Source organism: Ostrea edulis, chromosome 4 (genome assembly GCF_947568905.1).
Source record: "Ostrea edulis chromosome 4, xbOstEdul1.1, whole genome shotgun sequence".
NCBI classification, from domain to species: Eukaryota; Metazoa; Mollusca; class Bivalvia; order Ostreida; family Ostreidae; genus Ostrea; species Ostrea edulis.
This window is the reverse complement of record NC_079167.1, coordinates 51,426,955-51,448,585: the sequence shown is the minus strand read 5'-3', so window position 1 is coordinate 51,448,585 and position 21,631 is coordinate 51,426,955. Positions and strand designations below refer to the sequence as shown.

Genomic DNA, 21,631 nt, shown 5'->3' with positions numbered 1-21,631 from the left:
TTTCTAGTAATTTCAAAATTACCATATCATAAGAACCACAAACCTTAAATTTCATGAACAGATACAATAATGATGTAAGATATACAGGATTCAGAACCCTTCTTTGCTGGTCTCTAAAGTGCAGTCCATCTCATGGACCCACCTAAAAATTTCTGTATGTGTACATGAATACACACACACCTATACCTCTCAAGATTAACCATCCTGTAAGTGAACGCTCTGTACATGACATAATAATATTACAGCAAAGTTAACTCATTATCCTGTTCAAAAATGTATTTGTTTCGTTTCTTACTTTGCTGATTATATTTCATCCTAAATTCATCCATTCTGAAAATAAAAACAACAAAATTATTAAGAGCAACAAACTTTATTAAGAGTTGGACACTTCCACCCATGGGTAAATCAAACGTCCTTTCACAAGGTCACCAATCAGTTGACTCCAATGACAATGTTGACCAGAAACATTTCGAAAAGGGTTTTCACTTCTCGTCAGGAGTTTTCCAAATGGCATTCGTATTACCTTTGTAAATATAGTACCAAAGAATCAGACATTTGATACATGAATTGTAATACTTTTACTGCAATACAAGTTGGATGAAAATTAAGCATGATTATTTATACATGTAAGTGAAGGATCCAGGATGTTTTTGTAGTCTTGCTTTGTTTTAAGTCAAGTAAGATAACAAATACATACAAATCTGAATAGCAAAACAAACTTACTTGTAGTGAAAATAATGAGGAAATGTCTCTATTTTTCTGTGGAATGATGGTGAATAAAATATCTCCTGCAATGAAATTATCATCATAAATTTTCTGAAGAGTTGTAACATTATAAATCTTTGAGTGAATCAAATGACAATTATACCACTTACCATTAACAAGTCTAGAATTTACACTCCACATCAAAATCGAAAATACAGGCAACAAATCTAAAGTTTTGACAATTTTATAAATCAGTTGATGAGCTGTTAATACAACAAGTCGAAGCTACAATAAAAGAAACAAAATACTCATTTATTCAGATCTCATAACAAACAAGTTTCAAATCAGTACAAAACATCAGCATATTTCTCTGAAGTTGTGCTTTAGTTGCAGAAAAGAAACTTTAGATATTGAGAGATTTTGATAGATGCACACATAACACATGGTTCTTTTTTGTTGTAGTTTGCTATTAATGATATTGTTAATGACTATATATCTACATTTCCAATGTTTTTGCCTTCGATATCTTCACCAATTGAAATGAAAGCCATTTAAGAATTGAACAGCAAATTCTGTAAATCGCACTAGTGTTCAATTCTTATACTTATATTCATTTACTGAATCACCGTTTGTTACTTTGCTCCTATAAGTCATGAAATATTCCTCGGGGGGTGGGTGGGTGGGTTTGCTTATTGGAAGAGCGTCCTGGAGTGTGAACTTGCACATATATAGTGTACATAATATGACAAAATGCATTGTTAATTCAACAAATTTAATGAGTATGGAAGGAACAGAATTTATAAAAGAAACTTCACAATAAAAAAACTTGAATTATTTTATCCTGAATTCTCAGTCTAAATAGCAGGACATGCCAAGGATTTGAAACTGGTAAATAAATTTGTGCAGTTCTTATTTTTTGACGCGGAAAAACCAAAGATATATTTAAATTTTTGTTACATAAAACGATTTCTTTAGATCTGTCTCTGTCACAGTCGTATTATGACATACGTCAAAATGTAGACATGACGTCACACATCGCTTATCCTGCCTTTTATGAACATTGCACTTCTTCAAACATTAGGCCTAATGGTGTACTGTATTTTGGAGCTAGGAGACCACAAGATTGAGATGATAATCCACGCAAGTTCACAATCTTAGTCCAAGGTGCGACTTTGTGAGATCTCCGTAACACATGTTGCATTTTTTGAATTATTATGCTCTCAAATTTTCAGTTGCATGCTTTAAAACTAGTTCATGATCTGTTGATGGTCAATATGAATGTATTGTGTCGTGTGCTGAAATTGGTTGGTCCATAGAGGAAAATGCAATTTGTAATATAAATATTTAAGAATTGAACAGCGCTTTTGAGCTGTTCATGGTCAATATGAACGGATTTGGATTTGAGGCAAATTGTGTGATTTCTGTGATCTGCCTTTGTCACAGTCGTATTATGGTGTACATCAAAATCTAAACATGACGTCATACCTTTTATCAACATTGCACTTCATTAAACATTAGGCCTAATGGTGCACTGTATTTTGGAGCTAAGAGACCATAAAATTGGGATGATAATCCACTTAAGTTCACAATCTTAGTCCAAGGTGCGACTTTGCGAGATCTCCATAACACATGTTGCATTTTAAAAATTATTATGCTTTCAAACAGCCACATGCTTTACATTCATGGTCAATATGAATGGATTGTGTCGCATGCTGAAATTGGTTGGTTCATAGAGGAAAATGTGATTTGTAATATAAATATTTCTTCATTAATGTGCGTGTGAATCTTGATAAATATAGCACGACTATTTTAACGACTGCGAATTCAGACAGACATGAAAGTAAAATGTAAATATGAAAAATAAATTTCATAGATGAAAGTACACAAGGGCATGAACAGCAACACTTCATGACACCATACTTTTTAATCGTGCTTCATGAAGAATGCTGGCGTAAAGTGTTGCAGTTCATGCCTTCATGTATTTCCAAAAATGAAATTCATTTCTTAAATAAGTGAATTAAATACAAATTTCAATTCTGTTTCAGCAAAATATGATATGAACTTTGAGAGTCAGGATCTGAATACATACCAATGTGAAGACAACATAATAGAGTGCAGATGTTGGTAGAGTGAAGAGAAGTATCGTGAACAATAGAGTTCCGAGGAAAAGTTGGTCAACATCATAACGGACCGAGTCCAATCGCTGCCGCAACATATTCCACTTTTTACCTCGAAACAAGCGCCAAAAGGCTGACAAGGCATATGCTTGGAATTGATACAGCCTGAAATATTATTTCAATACTGAGATAGGACCCCACTGGTTAAATTTTGTATTCATAATTTTTTCTTTTTGCTTTCTTCACATCCCAATTTCTAATTACATGTATAATAATGTGTAAAACCTCCAGCAATATTTTTGGGGTAAGGAAAAATTAATGTCCAGGCTTTGGGGCTGTAATGTTACCCCCCCCCCCCCTAAAAAAAAAAATCAAGACATAATTTTTACCTTGCAGCATAAACATAAAAGCAATATATATGTAGAGTCATCACTGACAGCACATCGCGCAGAAAACACAGCTGTGCTGTCAATCCCAATAGTCCTAACAGGGAGGTGTACCACAACACACTGCCCAGAACTGGTTGTAGTATCCCGAGATATCCTTCAAAGATAAAACAAAATAAATATACATAATCAGATCGTACCAGAATAAAACCATTAAACACAGCACTTCAAAAAAAGTAATACATATATATAATTGATAGCTTAGAATATCAACACACCTTTCCAGAGGTAAATATGATAGAGGAAAAAGTGCCCTAAAAATTCTGTCAGCTGTTTGTTTAGTTTAAGACCTGCTGGGGCACCCATCAACCATTCCACCAGTGAATGGAGGTATTCAGCTACTGCCTGTGTGAAAAAAAAACCCATTATAAGATCATTCCCCAATGAAAGAACATTGTGATGTTAATGGGTTTATTCCAAAACAAAGACAAAAAACGTAAATACAAATAAGAACACTGACAACTGGAGCATCCCCTCGCAACACTGTACAACTGCACTCAAATAATATATCAGAGATTATTATACCTCACTGAAATGACACTACAATCATTGAAATACTGTTGTTTGAGCAAATCATGTGATGGAGCCTACAAATATCATACACCCTTTTCCTTGATGTGCCTCAGAACATCATGAACTACATCCATGGGGGGGGGGGGCCTCATATATTTTTCATGAAGTAAACTGTGGTTTATTATGATGTCTTGATGCGTCCCGAGTCATTTCCCACAAGTAAACTTTTATACTTTGTAAAGTGCTAAAGATATTTGTTTTAATCACCTGATTTTGTTTGATATACAGACTATGCAAGTAATCAGCATTCAGGGAGATAAGAAACATAAGAAATGGTTATCATATCACTTTATTTCATTGCTTGTACAATCTAATACGCTGAGACGTGGTGCTACCGTTAGGGCGAGCTCAGCTATATATAATGAGTGGATCCATGATTTTTGTGCAATTTCATTTGCATTTCTGTAGCCTTGCTTTGTTTCAGTATAATAAACAATTTATTGTATGAATGTTTGTGATAAATGAAGATTTATTCCCCCCCCAAAAATCGTACTACCCTCATGTGACAGTTTTCTTTAAATCTTATGTGCAAGGTAGTTCACACATACATATGCAAACAAAGCATTATTATTATACCCCTTCTACAATTTCTTGCAAGAAGACATTATTCATAATGAATTTCTCTCAAGTGTGGGCACTGAAACATAGAAATTGTGTGTTTTATTGTTCAGTTTGCTGACTTACATAAGCCCATGTGATGATGTGTGCAGCGACTTCATCAGACATACTGTTGTACATGAAAAAGTACATCAAAACCATTCCAAGCAGCGAGTCCAACAACTGTCTCCAACAAACGTTTGCTAACCTAAAACAAATGTCGTGTTGATTATACAGAAAGTATCAGATCTCTTTATCATACAGAAATTCAAGTTCTAAGGAATATAGAGTCCCGTAATTAACTAAACAGAAAAAGCAAAAATCACCCGAGCTGTTTCCTTAAAACTCTAGAGTCACTCCTTCTTGCAGCCAGATATTCCTGTCGTCTCATAGTCTGATGTACTAGCAATGAAGAACAATTTGCTGCAAACTTGAATGGTCCAAATTTTGCAATCCTATTATTGGAATAAAATAAGTTCACTTTATTTTTCAATTCAGTTTTATCAACTTAGTATACTGATAATTTTGGCTAATGGTAGTGGTCCCATTTTTTTCTTTTTTTCTTTTTTTAAACAGAGGAAATATTGTGATTATTCCAAATCATAAATCCTATAACAATTGGTTCAGTTGTGAATGAGATTACCAAGCATACATAAAGGAGAACATATTTATCCATGTTACTAGAATAAAAGAATCCATCTTTTACCTATTATCCAGCAAAAATCCAACAAACTGAAAGAAAAACAGCCATAGAATCTGTAACTGATGAATCTTGGGTATTCTGACATGGGGTTCCTTGGTGTTAATCTCTTTTGACAAAATGTTTATTACGTTTTTACGGCTAATTGTTGACAAAGTATCCCAACTAAAAAAGTAAGAGTCTAACAATTCTTGTGGTTCAAATATCACAATGTTGCATTTTAGTGTTTCAAGGTGTTTAGTTATTTTGCACAAAATATTTCCATCACGGTTACAATATAGGTCAATGAATATGTTGTTGGGTGGGTGCAGTGATTTTCTGCTTTCTTCTCCGTTTGACTTTATCCCAGGAACCTGATGAAATGTACCTATTGCTTTATCACAGCCTCTTGTATCAACGTAGTACTTGTCTAAAACAAGAACAAAACAATCCTCTTCTACAATTTTCCCACAAAGTTTGTAGAAAGGTTCGTTTAGGAAGTCAGAGGATACAAACACAGTCCATATCGTGCTATCCATTCTCTTGTGTTCTGAGATAATATCACTCTTCTCAAGCTGCAGCTCCTCTGTTACATATCTAAAAAAAAAAAACCAAACATTTCCAACCATGCCAATTATACATTCAGAAAGAATCTTGTGAAGCTGACCCTGATAGTCAAGTTAAAGTTGGGCTTCATTCCTGATGAGTTACTTCTTTAAAAAAAGCCAAGGTTTTCAACTGGTCGGTTTTCCTCAGGTAAGTTAAGTGCAGGGCGGAGCTAATTTTAGAAAGGTGTGAAGCCCCAAGGGAACCCTGTGAGCTTGTGTAGGTGTGAAGCCCCAAGGGTACCCTGTGAGCTGGTGTATACCGTCCTGAGTACACAGGATGTTATCTGTGTTACCTTCATCACCAGTAAAGTTTGTAAGATTGATAAATTCAGGGTAGTCATTTTTCTTGTGCAGGCTAATCGAAATGTTAATAATTAAATCTAATAAATCAAACATGCTAAAGCTTAATAAATTCATTTTGTATAAATGAAAATGTTAGCCACTGAAAAATTAGGCAGACTATTCTTTATTACAATCATAGTTCCTGCATACGTTTTCCTGTATCCATTTAACTGCCATCGTCAGATACCCATGTACGGCTGATCTCGTCCTCTACTCATCATGAAGAAACACCCCTATACAACATAATTCGTTAAAACTTACCAGTTGTATATTTTATTATACTGGTAGAAGGTCAATCTCTAAAGCTTACAAGAAGCGTGAAACAATTACATAAATTGAAATTGGAATGGGATAAACAGGAAAATCCACATATTTTGGAGAAATTATCGCCGCAAGAAAAAAAATTAAAAGGGGGTTGGGGGTAGTAATGTCTTTACATCAGGTGTCTGTTGTTATGATTTGAACAAAATGTCAGGAAGCTTTCAAGTAAATATCAAATTTTCTGGTCCAGTGATTTCTAGTCAACTCGTACCCTGACCGACTCGTACCCAGGTCAACTCGTACCCAATAGGTCAACTCGTACCCAAAAGGCAAAAGTCAACTCGTACCCAAGAATCTGCCCATAATGCAATATATCAATGCGCATATAAGTCACATATCGCTTAGGTACAAGTTGTCATCATATTAAAGAGCAGGAGTCAACTCGTAACCAGATTCTTGGGTACCAGTTGACTTTTGCCTTTTGGGTACGAGTTGACCTATGGGGTACGAGTTGACCTGGGTACGAGTCGGTCAGGGTACGAGTTGACTTGACTCCCCTGAGTGGTTCTTGAGAAGATTTTAAAAGATTTTCCCTATACATCTTTACGCAAAACTTTGATCCCCAATAGTGGTCCTACCTATCCCCAGGGACCATGTCAGATTTGAACAAGCTTGATTTTACTCTATATCAGGTATTCTAATTAAAGAAGTGGACAGGCTCCCTAAGAGAATACAAATATCACTATCAGGAAGTTTTCATGTAAATTTCATTTTCTCTGGCCTAGTGGTTCTTGGGCATTTTCTTAATCATCTCCCCTTTGAACGAGACATGATCCTTCATTTGACCAACTTTGAATTATATAGATATAGAGATCTATTACCTTAATAAGTTAATACGGTAAATACCGGACCGGCGTCCTTGTAAAGGCTACTTTCACTTAGTCAGGTTCCCGAGACCCCTCTGCATTTATTATATTATTTATATATTTACTATAATAAATGCAGAGGAATCTCGGGAACCTGACTAACTTTCACTTCACTTAGTATTTCGGAGGATGTCGATCCCGAATTCTTATCCCTCACCCTTCATACAAAATTCATCCTTCTCCTTAAGTGAAGAATATCATATCTTAAAAATCTGTAAATAAGATACTGTTTTACAAGGTTGATGATTACAAATTATTCAAAGAATATGATTAGTTTAGTTTACACTAGTTGTATCCCAATCCCGACCATATTGTTACGTCTACGTCGTCAACCCCAAAGCGGACCTGTATTAAAAAGGTAAGATCGTTGTGGAAAAGAATTATTTGAACTTTTACTTTTTATTTACTTTAGATGTGTTGTACTTAACACATATGTTTGGAATTATGAATAAAGTTTGTCAGGAAAATAGTTGGTAGTTAACTTACAGCGGTTTTAGATGTAGTTCGAATTTCCTCTTAATGGAGGTGGTAAAATGAGTATTAAAAACCGGGCCGGGTCATCTTTGTAATCCAGTTTCTTTAGTTTTCTTCGTTGAGATATCATTGTTTGTTTTGAAACTTACAGAATATATTCTTAGCGATACATTTAGTCATCGGCACAAAATTTAGCACATAATATTAATACCTGATATATATACGGTGTGACTGTTGGACCGAGTGAAGCATGAAATGGTCATTGGCGTGTCCCAAGTGATAATCATAATTCTGTTAAGTACGGTAAATTATAATTCATTTTAAAATAAGTAATATGATTACGGTGTGACCGTTGGGGCGAGCGCAGCATATCTGAATACATTTTCAAAAAATCTATGTTGAAAACAAGGAAAACTGATCTGGTTCACTGTCAATACGTAGGATTACTGTCTTGCTCTTCTCACCAATCTAGGAACCAGTTTAGCGGGAAATGTAACGAGCGTGTTGTGACGTAGCCTGGTAGTTGTGACGTGACTGTTTACATTTCTTTAGACAATATTTTAAAAAGAAAAAGAAAGGGGGAAGAATATGATTGTCATCCTTTCCTTTCAAATAAGAAAGGTTTGTAATACTTCAAAGATTTTTTATTATTATTATATTACGAATCGAACCATCCGCCATTTTGTACAAGGGACTTCTGGGATTGGCGTCCAAAAAAAATTCTTGTTAGAGGTTGAGATTTAGCTCGGATTAATTCCCGCGCTCTAGTCATTAGAGCTCGCAGTACAAGCCAGCGCAGAGCGCTGGCTCACTGCGCTCGCTATTACTTATGAAATTATGAGGATAATTAAAGGATCCACCTATATACTTTAACGCGGGGAATATAGCACCAGCCGACGTAAACAGTGCATTGTGACGTCACATGTAGCCTCGACTTTTTTCTTCGTCTTTCAAATCAAACAATTATAATTGACAACAATACATCCCGTTTGCAATTTAAAAGAAGTTAAATCTGAACAAAGATTTACTAACAAATTCAAAGTGGTGAAAAGGTAAGCGTAAATATATCGTATATTTTCATTTAAAGAAACTCATGAACTCGTTCATCTATTTAGTCGCATTACTGTTTTTCTATATGATGATTGGTTAAAAACTGTAACAATAATAATCATATCATTCATTTTTAACAAACTGAGTGTTTGAATTACAAATTACACGTCAGCCTTGTATTTTTGGCATTCAAAATTAAAACACGAATAACTGTAGAAGCAACTAATGAACAAAGCAATATGGCAGCGCCCATATGGATCACGAAATTTTCAATGAACGTATGTAGAGATTATATCTATTCATTTGCTGATTTTCTCAATTTTTTTCTTTTACATACATGTTACGTTTAGAGCCTTGCTCGTCCGAGCTTTGCTCAGTATAAATTTATAAAGAATGCAATGATTGTATAAAATCTGATTGGGAAAATGGGTAGCGAGACCAAAACACACATTGTTGCTTATTTTCTGTGAACTATGCACCTGCTGCTGGAAAACTCTTTTTTTTTTTTCAATTCTAGAGAGTTGAATTTAATACTCAATGCATTGGTTGACAATTTAAATGCCTTTTATTTTATTTATCGTTGATTTTTAAAACCCGGGCCAAGAGGAAATCAGATGTGGTTGACCGGAATGTACCTAAAAGGTACCCGAAAGTATACCCTATATGGAACCACACTTTAAATTTTTTTTTTAGAGATGCAGCCGGGTACTTTTGGGGTACTTTTTAATTTCCAACTTTCTAAGTTTCAATTTTTGGGGTACCTTCCAGGTATAATTTTATGTTATCAAGTTCCCATTTTGGGGGTACATTTCGGGTACTTCTTGGATACATTTCAGGTACGTTTTTTTCTTATCATTTTTTAAGTTTCAATGTTTTGGGTACCTTTTGGGTACAATTTTATGTAATCTTTGTAAGTTCCCATATTTGGGGGTACCTTCCGGGTACCTTTCAGGTACATCTCATTTCTGTAATGGGAAAAATCTATATTATATCTACTGAAAATCGCACCATGGGATAAATAAAAATCATCAAAACTTTCAATGGCAGTGATTATCCTAAAAATTTACCTCTGACATGTAGCAATGACACTGTTAGAAAATGTTGCAATTGTATAAAAGTCAAGGCCTCCCTTGGCACCACATCTCTTGAAACACTCTTTCCCACTTCTCTTCATACTTTTTAATATGCTTATTTTGTCATGTTTAAGTTTCTCCACATTTTCATTACCACTTTTCAGCTTCACAGCATTTTGTTTCAAGACATCAAAAGCATTCATTTTGAAGGTCAATGATATATTCGCACTTGTTAGAATGCTTTTAAACTTGCATGTTAAGTGTCTATAATCAGTAAACATCATTGTGAAAAGGTAAACAAAGGAAGAGTAAACTCAAGCATAGTTTATTGCTATTTCGATAAGAACTGTTTATTATCGTAGTTTTTTACTAGCCTGTTGGGCTACTTTTGAGACAATTTTTATTAGCCCAGACCAATTTTTACTAGCATCAATTATAGGGCCAGTGAGTTTCCATGAAGACTGGAAATGCAGAGATACTCAGTAGTTATGACAGCTAGATGCATGGGACACCAAGGGACAGGGCTTTAGAAGCAATTATCATTTGTATGATTCTCATGTCCAGATCACAGGACTATCAAATATGCTACAGAGAAGCAAGCATTATCCATAAAATCTGAGATGTTGATGTATGGACAGTTAAGAAAAAATATGTAGTTCACATAAATATCATGTACATGTATACCACACACACACACATGTGCATATACATTTGTTTCGCCCTTGAGTTTTCAATTCGTACATGTACCTTTATTTTATTTCTTCAGATTCTCTCACTTAATGATGTTCAGAGGCAGTGCTAAATATAATTTTATGTATGACTTCTCGGGCTTATGGTGACTGTGACTGGTCATCAGGGGATGATTACTCCTCCTAGGCACCTGATCCCATCCCTGGTGTGTCCAGGGTTCCGTATTTGCCATTCTCTTCATTTGTATTTTTCATAGGATTTATAAGATTGTTATCTTCACTCTTTTTCGTTTGTACAGGCGAAGGGACAGGTTGTTTCGAAAATTCATTTGATTGTTTTCATGTCTTTCATTATTTTAGTGTTTTAAAAAAATTTCATTGCATATCTTTCTAAGCCAATTTTGGTAGCTCAATGGTAGAGTGTTTGCTTCAAAACCAGAAGTTCATGAGTTCAAGTCCCGCTTCTGCGATGGCTGCGTCAAACCAAAGACGTAAACACGGTTAGTGATTGCTCCTTTGCCAAACGCTTGGCATTTAGAAATGAGAATCACGGGTCTTTCTGATATGACCTTAGAAACGGAGGTACCATGTCGTAGCAGCTGGTGTTGGCACGTTAAAGAACCCTCACTGCTATGGTCTTAAGTGCTATGTATAGGTCTGGTGAGTGGTGACGTCTCAATTTGAGTGGAAAAATTCTCGATGAGACATAAAACAGAACAAACAACCAATTTTTAGATTAACGTGAAGAACTAGATTTCTCATCTTATCTGAACCATACCAAGAAGGCAGTTTATCACCATGTAGCTCTTTACAGGTAATGTATGCATCTTCTAAAATTGGAATAATGCACATGGTCTGTCCCAATATTTTCCCAGAAAACTTGATATACATATCTGCAAAAAGCTCAAACAAGCCTAAGTCTAAAAGAGAGTCTTATACAACACAGCATAAACGTGTAAGTTAACTTGGATTCAATGAAATCCTCAACATTCTGTGTCCAATAAACAACACATTGAAACAATTTATAAAAGAAGATATCACAACTGAGCTATATGAAAAACCAAATTTTATACAGTTTATATTGACTGCATCTGAGGACAATTAACAGCTGTTTTATTTGACCCTCGAACAGATCCACTCGAGGGTCAAACAAAACAGGTGCTGTCTGAGGACAGAGTCTGTAACTGTTTTGTTATAGACCTTCATTTTTAAGTCTTTAGAACACCTGAGACGAAGGCTCAAGTGAGCTTTCTGATCACCCATTGTCTGTCGTCCGTCTGTTTGTAAACTTTCACATTTTCGACTTCTTCTCCAGAACCACTGCGCCAAACTTGGCAAAAAGGACCCTTTGGGCAAGGGGATTCAAGTTTGTTCAATTGAAGGGCAATGCTTTTCTCCCAGGGGAGAAAATAATGAAATAGCAAAAATACACTGAAATTTTTTTAAGATCTGCTTCTCCAGAATCACTAGGCCAATTTCAACCAAACTTGGCACACAACATCCTTGGGTGAAGGGGATTCAAGTTTGTTAGATGAAGGGTCAGACCCCTTTGAAAGGGGAGATAATCACAAAATTGCAAAAATAGGGTGAGATCATTAAAAAATCTTTTCAAGAACCACTGGACCAAAAGAGCTAAAGTTTACATGAAAACTTCTTGACATAGTGCAGATTCAAGTATGTTAAAACCATGACCCCTGGGGGTAGGTTGGGGCCACAATAGAGGATCAAAGTTTTACATGTGAATATATAGGTAAAATCTTTGAAAATCTTCTTCTCAAGAACCACTGAGCCAGAAAAGTTTACATTTACATGTAAGCTTCCTCACATAGTACATATTCAAGTTTCTTAAAATCATAGCCCCCAGGGAGAGGGTGGGGCCACAATAGGGGATCCAAGTTTTACATACAAATATAGAGGGAAATTCTTTAAGAATCTTCTTCTGAAAAAATCACTGGGCCAGAAAGGTTTACATTTATATGAAAGCTTCCCAATATAGTGCAGATTCAAGTTTGTTAAAATTATGCCCCCCCCCCCCCTTTTCCAGGGAAGGATTGGGCCACAATAAGGGATCAAAATTTTACGTACAAATATTTAGGGAAAATCTTTAAAAATCTTCTCATCAAAAACCATTGGACCAAAGAATTTTACATTTACATGAAAGCTTCCTGACATAGTGCAGATTCAAGTTTGCAAAAATCATGGCCCCTGTGTGTAAGTTGGGGACACAATAGGGATCAAAGTTTTACATACAAATATAGAAGGAAAATCTTTTAATATGTTGGGCCAAGGTAACTCAGGTGAGCAATGTGGCCCATGGGCCACTTGTTATTAGATGCACATGGTTTGTTGACTTGAACTGTTAACAATTCAGAGTAATTGCAAAAATGTATCAACATATCCACTAGTTTAAAAGAAAACATACCCAATATCCTAATTAATAATCAATAATTACAATTTTTTTCATGTTTCTGTTCTTCATCACATTTAATAAATTCTGTATTTCATCATCTGTCAAATCAGTGAATCTCGCCATTACGTAAACAAAGCAGCAGATCAAGAATCATGTGACTTGTGTAGCCATGAATAGAAATGAAGCAGACTATTGCCTGGTCAACAGTTCGTACGAGTTTGAGAGATGATTTAACAGTTAAAATGTTGGTTCTAAATTGTATTCATTTTATATATGAAAAAAAAATGAAGGTGTATAACTATACAGTCTATTCAATCTGTAACTTCAGATTCCCTTAAATACACACAGAAAAAATGTTGTCTGATGAATACAAAATCAAACTTTAGAACAGTTCTCTTTACTCCCTGCATGTTAAGTCAAATCACAAACACAGCAATTCACTCTGATTTACACACTTTCATTAAAATTCACAGACCTAACAGATCGTGTCAAAGTCAACAATTTCCGTGCACTGGGTCTTTTGGATGAGTCCTGTGCCAAGGCAGATGTTGGTTCAATAAGAACATCACAGCTACAGCCCTGAGTGCCATGCATAAGGCAAAGTGGCATATCATCTACAGCTGGTGATGTCTCATTCATTAATAGACTAATTTATCTAGAAAATTTTGCATATCACTGTTTATGAAACAGATCTGTCTGATTGTATTATGCATGTATTGCTTCTCAGTATATCTAGGACTTTTGCCAATTAATGTAATTGTATATTTATAATAATGATTCAAATAAACCGTTTATAATATGAATAGTTTATGCAGTAATGAATACTGAATTAGATTTTAGAACGTAATAACTTTAAATGTCAGTAATTTAAAGTACCATTATACAGTTATACAATTTGCATCTGTATATTCAGTAAATTGGGAACAACCAATTTGTCCAACTATATCATGCAGATGTGTGTTGCATAAAATATAAAGCCTCTGACAAGAATTTTTAAGGTATGCTCTTTTTAGTTTAAAAAAATGACTATGTCCATAAATAGAAAAAAACCTGTAACTTGGAAAAAAAAATTCAATCATGAAAATACCAGGTGCACCTATGGTGAGTAATGAGTGTTCAAGTTTTCAGAAAAATCCATGCTCTTGTTTCTTGGAACATGCCCGGACAAGATCATGTCGACAGACAGACGGACATGGTGATTCCAATATGATTGAATTCCAAGTTAAGTTAGTTAACTTCCAGTTAAAGTTATAAAAATGTATAAGTTCATGACACATGAACAACAGTCGGTTCATGTTTGTGCAACTGGGTGAAGGTCATCTCCATATACTAAGTTCATGTAAGCTCTTTGCGGTGTCAGACTTCAAAGAGATGGTATATATATGCATATTTGCTATTCCTTTCCATGATGTGTGTATCTATTGTGGAGTAGGGCTAATTCATGTTGGGTAGTGTTGCATACCACATCGTCATTCAGTTCCCGCTCTGGATACTTCTGTTTGTAGTAAGCTACACCCCATTTATTCTTCTTCCCTGCCACCATCTCACTTTCATACTGGTACTTCTCTGTTCCTCTCTGAAAAGACAGTCAACAACACTTTACAATTGTTTTGTTTTTAGCTCACCTGAGCTTTTCTGATCACCCTTGGTCCGTCGTCTGTCATTCTGTCTGTAAACTTTTCATACTTCCCAACTTCTTTTCCAGAACCACGGGGCCAATTTCAACCAAACTTGGTACAAATCATCCTTGGGTGAAGGTTATTCAAGTTTGTTCAAAGGAAGGACCAAAGATTCAAAGGGGAGATAATCACTAAAATGCAAAAATAGGGTGGGGTCATTTAAATATCTTCTTCTCAAGAACCACTGGGCTAGGAAAGTACTAATTGACATGAAAGCTTTTTGACATAGTGCAGATTCAAGTTTGTGAAAATCATGTCCCCTAGGGTTAGGATGGGGCCACAATAGGGGATCAAAGTTTTACATAACTAATAAATAGGGAAAAACTTTTAAAGAATCTTCTTCTCAAGAACCATTGGGCCAAAGAAGTTTACATTTACATGAAAGCTTCCTGACATAGTGTAGATTCAAGTTTTTAAAAATCATGGCCCCGAGGGTAAGTTGGGACCGCAATAGGGATCAAAGTTTTAAATGTGAATATGTAGGGAAAATCTTTAGATATGGGCCAAAGTGACTCAGGTGAGTGATGTAGCCTATGGGCCTCTTATTTCTTTAATACCAGTGATTATATTTTAATATCCATCCATGTGATCATTCCCAACATGAAAAATGTAAGTGCAATATTTGCCCAAATAACCAGCATTGACTGTCCCAGCAAATATAGCACATAAAGCATTTCCATCTCAAAAACTAAATAAACCATATTTACTAAATTAATTCATTAATATATAAGTTTTTATATCCAGAGTTACACTGGTCCAGATGTATAATCATTTATAGTTTATAGTGAAACAGTCAATACTGTTGTCTGGTGAATAGTAAAACCATATGTTAGCAACATAAATCATTTTAATATACTGTTTGTTTTCTTTTTAAGTTGTGATGACAAGCTTGATCAGTTACCTCAATGAGTGTCTCACAGAATCAGGCTTCCGGGGAACTGTTGCTGCCATCATGTATGGAACCTGTTCTGTTTCCATGGCATTTATAAACAAAACATTGATGACATCCTTTGAATTTGATTACCCAGTCTTCATCATGGTGACTCAGATGCTGTTTACCATTACACTCTTGGAGGTTTTATCATTCATGAGTCTCATTGAAATGCCCAGATACACCTTGCAGCGTGGGAAATCGTTTGCATTGCCTGCCTTGTTTTATGGAATTAACTCCGTTTTAGGATTGAGTGCCCTCAGTCACATGAACATTGCCATGTATGGTGTTCTCAAAAGATGTGTACCCCTTGTAACTATGTTCTTAGCTGTAGCCGTATTGAAAAAACCTGTTCCGACCAAAGCAACAATTTTGTCAGTCTGTGTTCTGACTATGGGTTGCATTATTGCAGGTGAGTACACTCGATGTCAATACTTGAACTTACAAATTCAGGGGAGTACATATTATCAGACAACACCAGTTATGTGGTGGCTTCATTCATTCTCTTACATACTATGTTATGGCAGGTGAGTACATACATAATCTGTTTTATAGTGAGCACAGTCAGAGGTCTACAGATTAGGGCAGAAATTTTTTTATTCTACACTCCAAACTATTAGTGTTCTTTTTGAGCTTTTGAATAGATTGTTTTGTTACCGATAGAATTATGAGGGAGAAAAAGAGAGGGTCTAACATAAAGCAAACTTAGTCTATACATGAAGTTGTGTATGCCTCAATCAGTGTGTTAAAGGTTAGGATTCTGTACCATGTATTGCATAGAATTTAAGGGGTTTTTTTTGGGGGGGGGGGGGGGGGGGGGCTATCTTAGGTGTGCATATAGAAGGGATGGAGGTGGGATCAAGGGTCTTACACACACACACACACCCAAAACTTGAGAGAAAATGAATATATTTGCTTATTTTATGCACTCCAAATTATTGTAAGAATACTAAATTGTTAGTCTCCCGTAGAGATTGTGCCTCCTGGAAAAAATTGCATGGAATGAAATCCAGTCTCCTGGGAAAATATTCTGAATTTTCTCATTGGCAAGTCTAGTAGTATGTACCTGCAGAAAATTTATCAAATGTGTATATTATTACTACAGTAACTTGATCCAAGAGTTCAGTTGACGGGTGCTGATCATCCATGTCAAATTTGATCTGATGAACTGTGCCTTTCAAAGAGATGTGATCCCAGTCTTTGAATAAGTTATTATAGTACACTTCTGTAACAATAAAATCATATACCCTCACTATATCTTACAATACAAGGTCAGATGATTACAAATTTTATTACTTATTTGCAAAAAGACAAAAATAAAGTAAAATTATTCATTGTGTATGCATTCTTATCTGTGATGTGGTCAATTAATTTCCACAAAAACATGCACTTGTCAGTTTGTATTATGAAATCATCAATACAATGATATATATCATACGATTGATACTTCTTTCATTGTCCTGTTCATTTCTACACAGGTTATGGAGATCTGAAATTTAACTGGCTGGCGTATGTGTGTGGAGGATTGAGTAACCTTTCTCAATCTCTTTATCTTCTGCTTGTTCAGAGATACTGTGAGAAAGACATTAGTACTGTGGAAACTCTTCAGCTGAACAGTGTCAACACACTACCATTTCTAACCATGTACATGTTTCTTAATGGTGAAGTATTTATGGTCACTAAATACAGTCCCGAACAACCTATATCCTTTTTTGTGATTTTCATCTTTGCTGTGAGCATGGGTTGTCTCCTAAATTACACATTATTTCTGTGTACAAGTTTAACCTCTGCATTGACTACAAGCGTTGTTGGAGGACTTAAGGCTATGGTGCAGACTTTGTTTGGATTATTTACTTTTGGGGGCATTAGCCACAACTTGCCCACCTATATCGGTATATCAATGAACTTGTCAGGAGGTGTGTGGTACATTTATGAGAAGTATGCCGAGGGCCAAAGATCTGGTACAGGATCAAATGTAATGAAAAAGATAACCAGTCTCTCAACTGCAGAAGATTTTCACAAACTCAAGACACAGCAATCCTCAGTTGCTAATGGTGTGAAATTGACATCTCATTCTAATTTACAGTCCATATCAGAAGAAATTCATGAAAGACATCATCAATCACATTCCAATGACACTGTTATCTCATTTGATCAAAAAAATTGATACATGTGTACCATTTTTGTGTTTATTTATTGAGATTCCATGCACAAAAGATCTGCATAAAATGTTGATATTAACTTATCAAATATTCAGTATTGTTCCTTCCTCTCTTGAAAATCAGATAAATGTAACTCTTATGATCTGTTAATGTTCAGTTCTTTTGCTTTGACTAATATGTAGTTCACCTGAGCTTTTCTGATTGAAATTTGGTCAGTCATCCATCTGTCGTCTGTAAATAAATTTCACATTTTCAACCTCTTCTCAAGAGCACATTGCCAATTTCAACCAAACTTGGCACAACTAAAGCATCAAGATTGTAGTTTTTTAAGAGAAGAACCATGCCCCTTTTCAAAGGGAGATGATTACAAAATAGTAAAAATAAGGTTAATATTGTTTAAATTTTTTTTCTCAGAAACCACTGCACCAAGAAAGCTACAACTTGCATAGGAGCTTCATTATAAAATTCAATATCATTCAAACCATAATCCCCGTAACTGGGGTTAAGGTCACTGTAAGAGTTCAAAGTTTTATAAAAGTAAGAAAAGAATAAAGATAATTTCTATGCTAAAAAAACCTTCTTTTCAGAACCATAAGGGTATAATATTTCCAATTAATATGCAAATTATCCTCATATACTTTAGTTTAAAGTTTGTTCTCACCGTGAACCCTGGGAACTTGATTAAGAGGATTTAAAATTTTATATAGGAGTACATAAGAAAATTCTTCTCAAATCTTTTCCACCAAGAACAGCATGCACATTTTAGTTGATATATATACAAGCATCCTCATGTAGTAGAGATTCATATTTGTTTACAACATGACCCCTGGGCTCAAGGAGGGCCACAGTAGAGGTTCAACATTTTATATGCATATAGGAACATACTGTAGCGGACAGTTTAAGAGGGAACTTCTACTGTCTTGCTAGTGAGCTAGCTTTATGTATAGTCTCTTCGGAGTTCTTGGTATGGGCATGGTTTCGTCTGGGGACGATGGTGGTTGTCGTCAGGAATGGCAGATGGCATTGCTGACCAGGTGCCAAATACTCAGAGAGGACTCGCGCTAAGCTTCAGGGCGAAACTTCCCCGAGTGGGAGAAAGTGTAGCAGACAGTATATAGGGAACTTATACTGCCTTGCTAGTGAGCTAGCTTTTCTAGTGATGTGGTAGAGTCTCTCTCTTGATCATGCAAGTTAAACAACGGTGAGCATGATCAGCATTTGGCTGGGTGACCACTACATGTTACAAAACTGAGGGAAATTCATTGAAAATTTTGTACTTAAAAACTATTAGGGTATAATTTTGAATAAGATATGCATGCCTCCGTAAGTATTGTAGATTCACATCATGATCCATGTGGCAAGGGTGAGGCCATATTTGGTTTTTGACTTACGTGAGAAAATGCAACTGCTCAGGTGAGCAATTGGGCTTTTGTTTAAAGATTTTTTTTATTTATGAGATGTGCATTTGACATAACTGCATATTCTGTAGTTTTTCCTGAAGATACCAAATTTTGCTGTTTGTATGAATTTTTTTTTAATGTATTACAAGTATTTTTATATTCATTTCATTACTAACTCTAATGAATGTCTTAAAATGAACTTATTCAACATGTTTATGTATATTTTTATTTCATTTTAATAATTAGTGTAAACAAAGGGAAAGGTTATTGTTTAAAAAATGTTCTCTAAGGGAAACATTTTACCCGTAATAAAGATATTTGGTTGCCATGAGAACAATTTTGTTTTTTAGTATGTGTAGAGAACATTTGACCTCATTTTTTGATACATCCGTTTAAGGTACCACACTGGTAATATTGTCAAATGTAAATTAGCTTTGTCACCATTGTAGTTGCATTAATATTTAATTTTTCATGCACAATTTTTCTCATTTCCCCTTATTCTTTTCTCTTAATTTTTTACCCCTGATTAGGAAATTTTGTGTAATTTGTAGAAATAATCAATTGTATACAAAGGAACTATTTGATATTGGTAGCTGAGGCTTTTTCCTGAGGTGCACTCTGGCTGTTTACACACATGTGAAAAACATGTTGATTTGAGGGTAGTCATTTTTGCAGTAAATTAAATGTTCAGAAAACGCTATGTAGGGTGATGTTTTTCCAGTGTAGACAAGAGACAGGTAACAGAGAATATTTCTGACTGCGTTATTTATCATCAATTCAGCAAACTGATTTCTAATGATTTTTTATCCTCAATTGTGAAATGTATTGCGAAAATAATTACCAGTGTGATACCTTAAGACTGCATGGGTCTATTCGTCCTCCATGAGTCATATACATGTACATATGTGTATGTAGAGACATAGGTGTTGGCTATGTTGCAGCTGGTTTATATCAGTGTAGTCAAATGTCTGTGTAGCATGTTGCAGATTGACATAAAATGTTTGATGGGGAAAATCCCTTATCAATAACGTGTCCCCAACTGTCACAACACAATCCAATCCTTTCATCTCTTCTCATATAGCAAAAACCAGGCTTATATATTAGCACACAAGACGTTTTGTGTAGCAATAACTCTTCCTTATAAATGTTAGCTTTTCACAATACCTCAGAGTGTTATATATGATGATGGAAAAGCTTGAAATTCTCAAACCATGAAGATTTCTGCAGCTGGGCTCATAATTTGTAGAGGGAATAATTCTCCTACATTGTGATACAAACAATAAGTTTTAGTAAATGATATCTATGGCAAGCCCTTTTACTATTTATTCATAAAATAAGATATCTCTTTAAATCTTTACACTAGAGAGATATCCCTATTGGTCGTAGAGATATCTCTGAAAGTTAGAGATATCTTTACGTTAGGGAGATATCTCTTTAACCAAAAGAGATATCTCTTTAAACAAAAAAGATATCTCTTTACACTAGAGAGATATCTCTTTTTCTTTGAGAGATATCTCTTAAAGCTAGAGAGATATCTCTCAAAGAGAAAGATATATCTCTCTGGCATAAATAGATATCTCTCTATCAATGTAAAAAGAGTTTAAGTTCTCTTTAAATTAGAGCATATCTCTTTAAATTTTCAAAAAGAGATATCTCTTTAACTTAAGGAGATATATATCTCTTTAACTTAAAGAGATATCTCTTTAAATTGTTTTTCCTGTCTGTCATTCTGTCTGAAACTTTAACCTTGCTTATAACTTTTGAACAGTAAGTGCTAGAGCTTTGATAGTTCACATAAGTTTTCCTTGTGACAAGACCTTTCCGTGGGTATCAACATTTTTGACCCTGTGACCTTGATCTTAGAGTTTGACCTACTTTTTGAAACAATGAGTGATAGAGCTTTAATCTTTCACATGAGTATTCCTTGTGACAAGACCTTTCTCTAGGTACTAAACCTTTTGACCTTGGCATCTGACCTACTTTCAAAAAAGTTTGGCCATAGCTTCTAAATGGTAAATATCAGAACTTTCATATTGCACATGAGCATTTCTTTTGACAAGATCTTTCTACTGGTACCAAGATATTTGTCCTTGTGACTTTGGAATTGGCCATTATCAGGGGCATTTGTGTTTCACAAACACATCTTGTTTAACCAATCAAAATACTTATAGTATAAAAATGGCGGAAAAGGTTAAAGAGGTGGTTGGGGTAACATTATTAAGTTACCGAGAGGTTAAATCCAGTCTAGCTCACATATTTTATCAATTTGTTGTCTTTTGTTTTTTGTTACTGGTATATAGTAAACGCAAAACCTTCCCCCGGGATTGCAACCATCATGCTAAGATTTGCTTTGGCGGGCTTCCGGTTTAGGAAGAATTCCCCAAGTACTCAAACTAATAAAAAATATTGGAAAGAGATATCTCTTTCTCTTTGAGAGACATCTCTTTTTCAATTATTAAAGAGATATCTTTGAGAGGTATATCTCTAGGAATTGTTAGAGAGATATCTC

The 21,631-nt window shown here is 35.1% G+C and overlaps 2 protein-coding genes across 4 annotated transcripts; one reads left to right on the top strand and one right to left on the bottom strand.

Moving 5' to 3' along the window:
* Positions 1-354: 354 nt before the first annotated feature.
* LOC125671544 (phosphatidylinositol N-acetylglucosaminyltransferase subunit Q-like) lies at positions 355-7,342 on the bottom strand. The gene is made up of 10 exons (XM_048907328.2): positions 7,210-7,342; positions 5,145-5,714; positions 4,765-4,893; positions 4,526-4,646; positions 3,487-3,613; positions 3,212-3,365; positions 2,795-2,987; positions 876-990; positions 724-788; positions 355-523 (listed from the first exon to the last, which is right to left on the bottom strand). Exons 2-10 carry the CDS (start codon positions 5,654-5,656, stop codon positions 374-376), a joined length of 1,566 nt encoding a protein of 521 aa, XP_048763285.1. The 5' UTR covers positions 5,657-5,714; positions 7,210-7,342; the 3' UTR covers positions 355-373.
* A 142-nt stretch (positions 7,343-7,484) lies between these two features.
* Positions 7,485-19,456, top strand: LOC125671545 (uncharacterized). 3 transcript variants are annotated; one of them, XM_048907329.2, is made up of 4 exons: positions 7,485-7,612; positions 10,936-11,040; positions 15,505-15,972; positions 17,039-19,456. In XM_048907329.2, the coding sequence occupies exons 2-4, from the start codon at positions 10,953-10,955 to the stop codon at positions 17,725-17,727; spliced, it is 1,245 nt and encodes a 414-aa protein (XP_048763286.2). In that variant the 5' UTR covers positions 7,485-7,612; positions 10,936-10,952; the 3' UTR covers positions 17,728-19,456. The 3 variants fall into 3 exon arrangements, with proteins under 3 accessions (XP_048763286.2, XP_048763287.2, XP_056018872.1); XM_048907330.2 differs by lacking the exon at positions 10,936-11,040; XM_056162897.1 differs by lacking the exons at positions 7,485-7,612; positions 10,936-11,040 and adding an exon at positions 11,803-13,573.
* Positions 19,457-21,631: the final 2,175 nt, after the last annotated feature.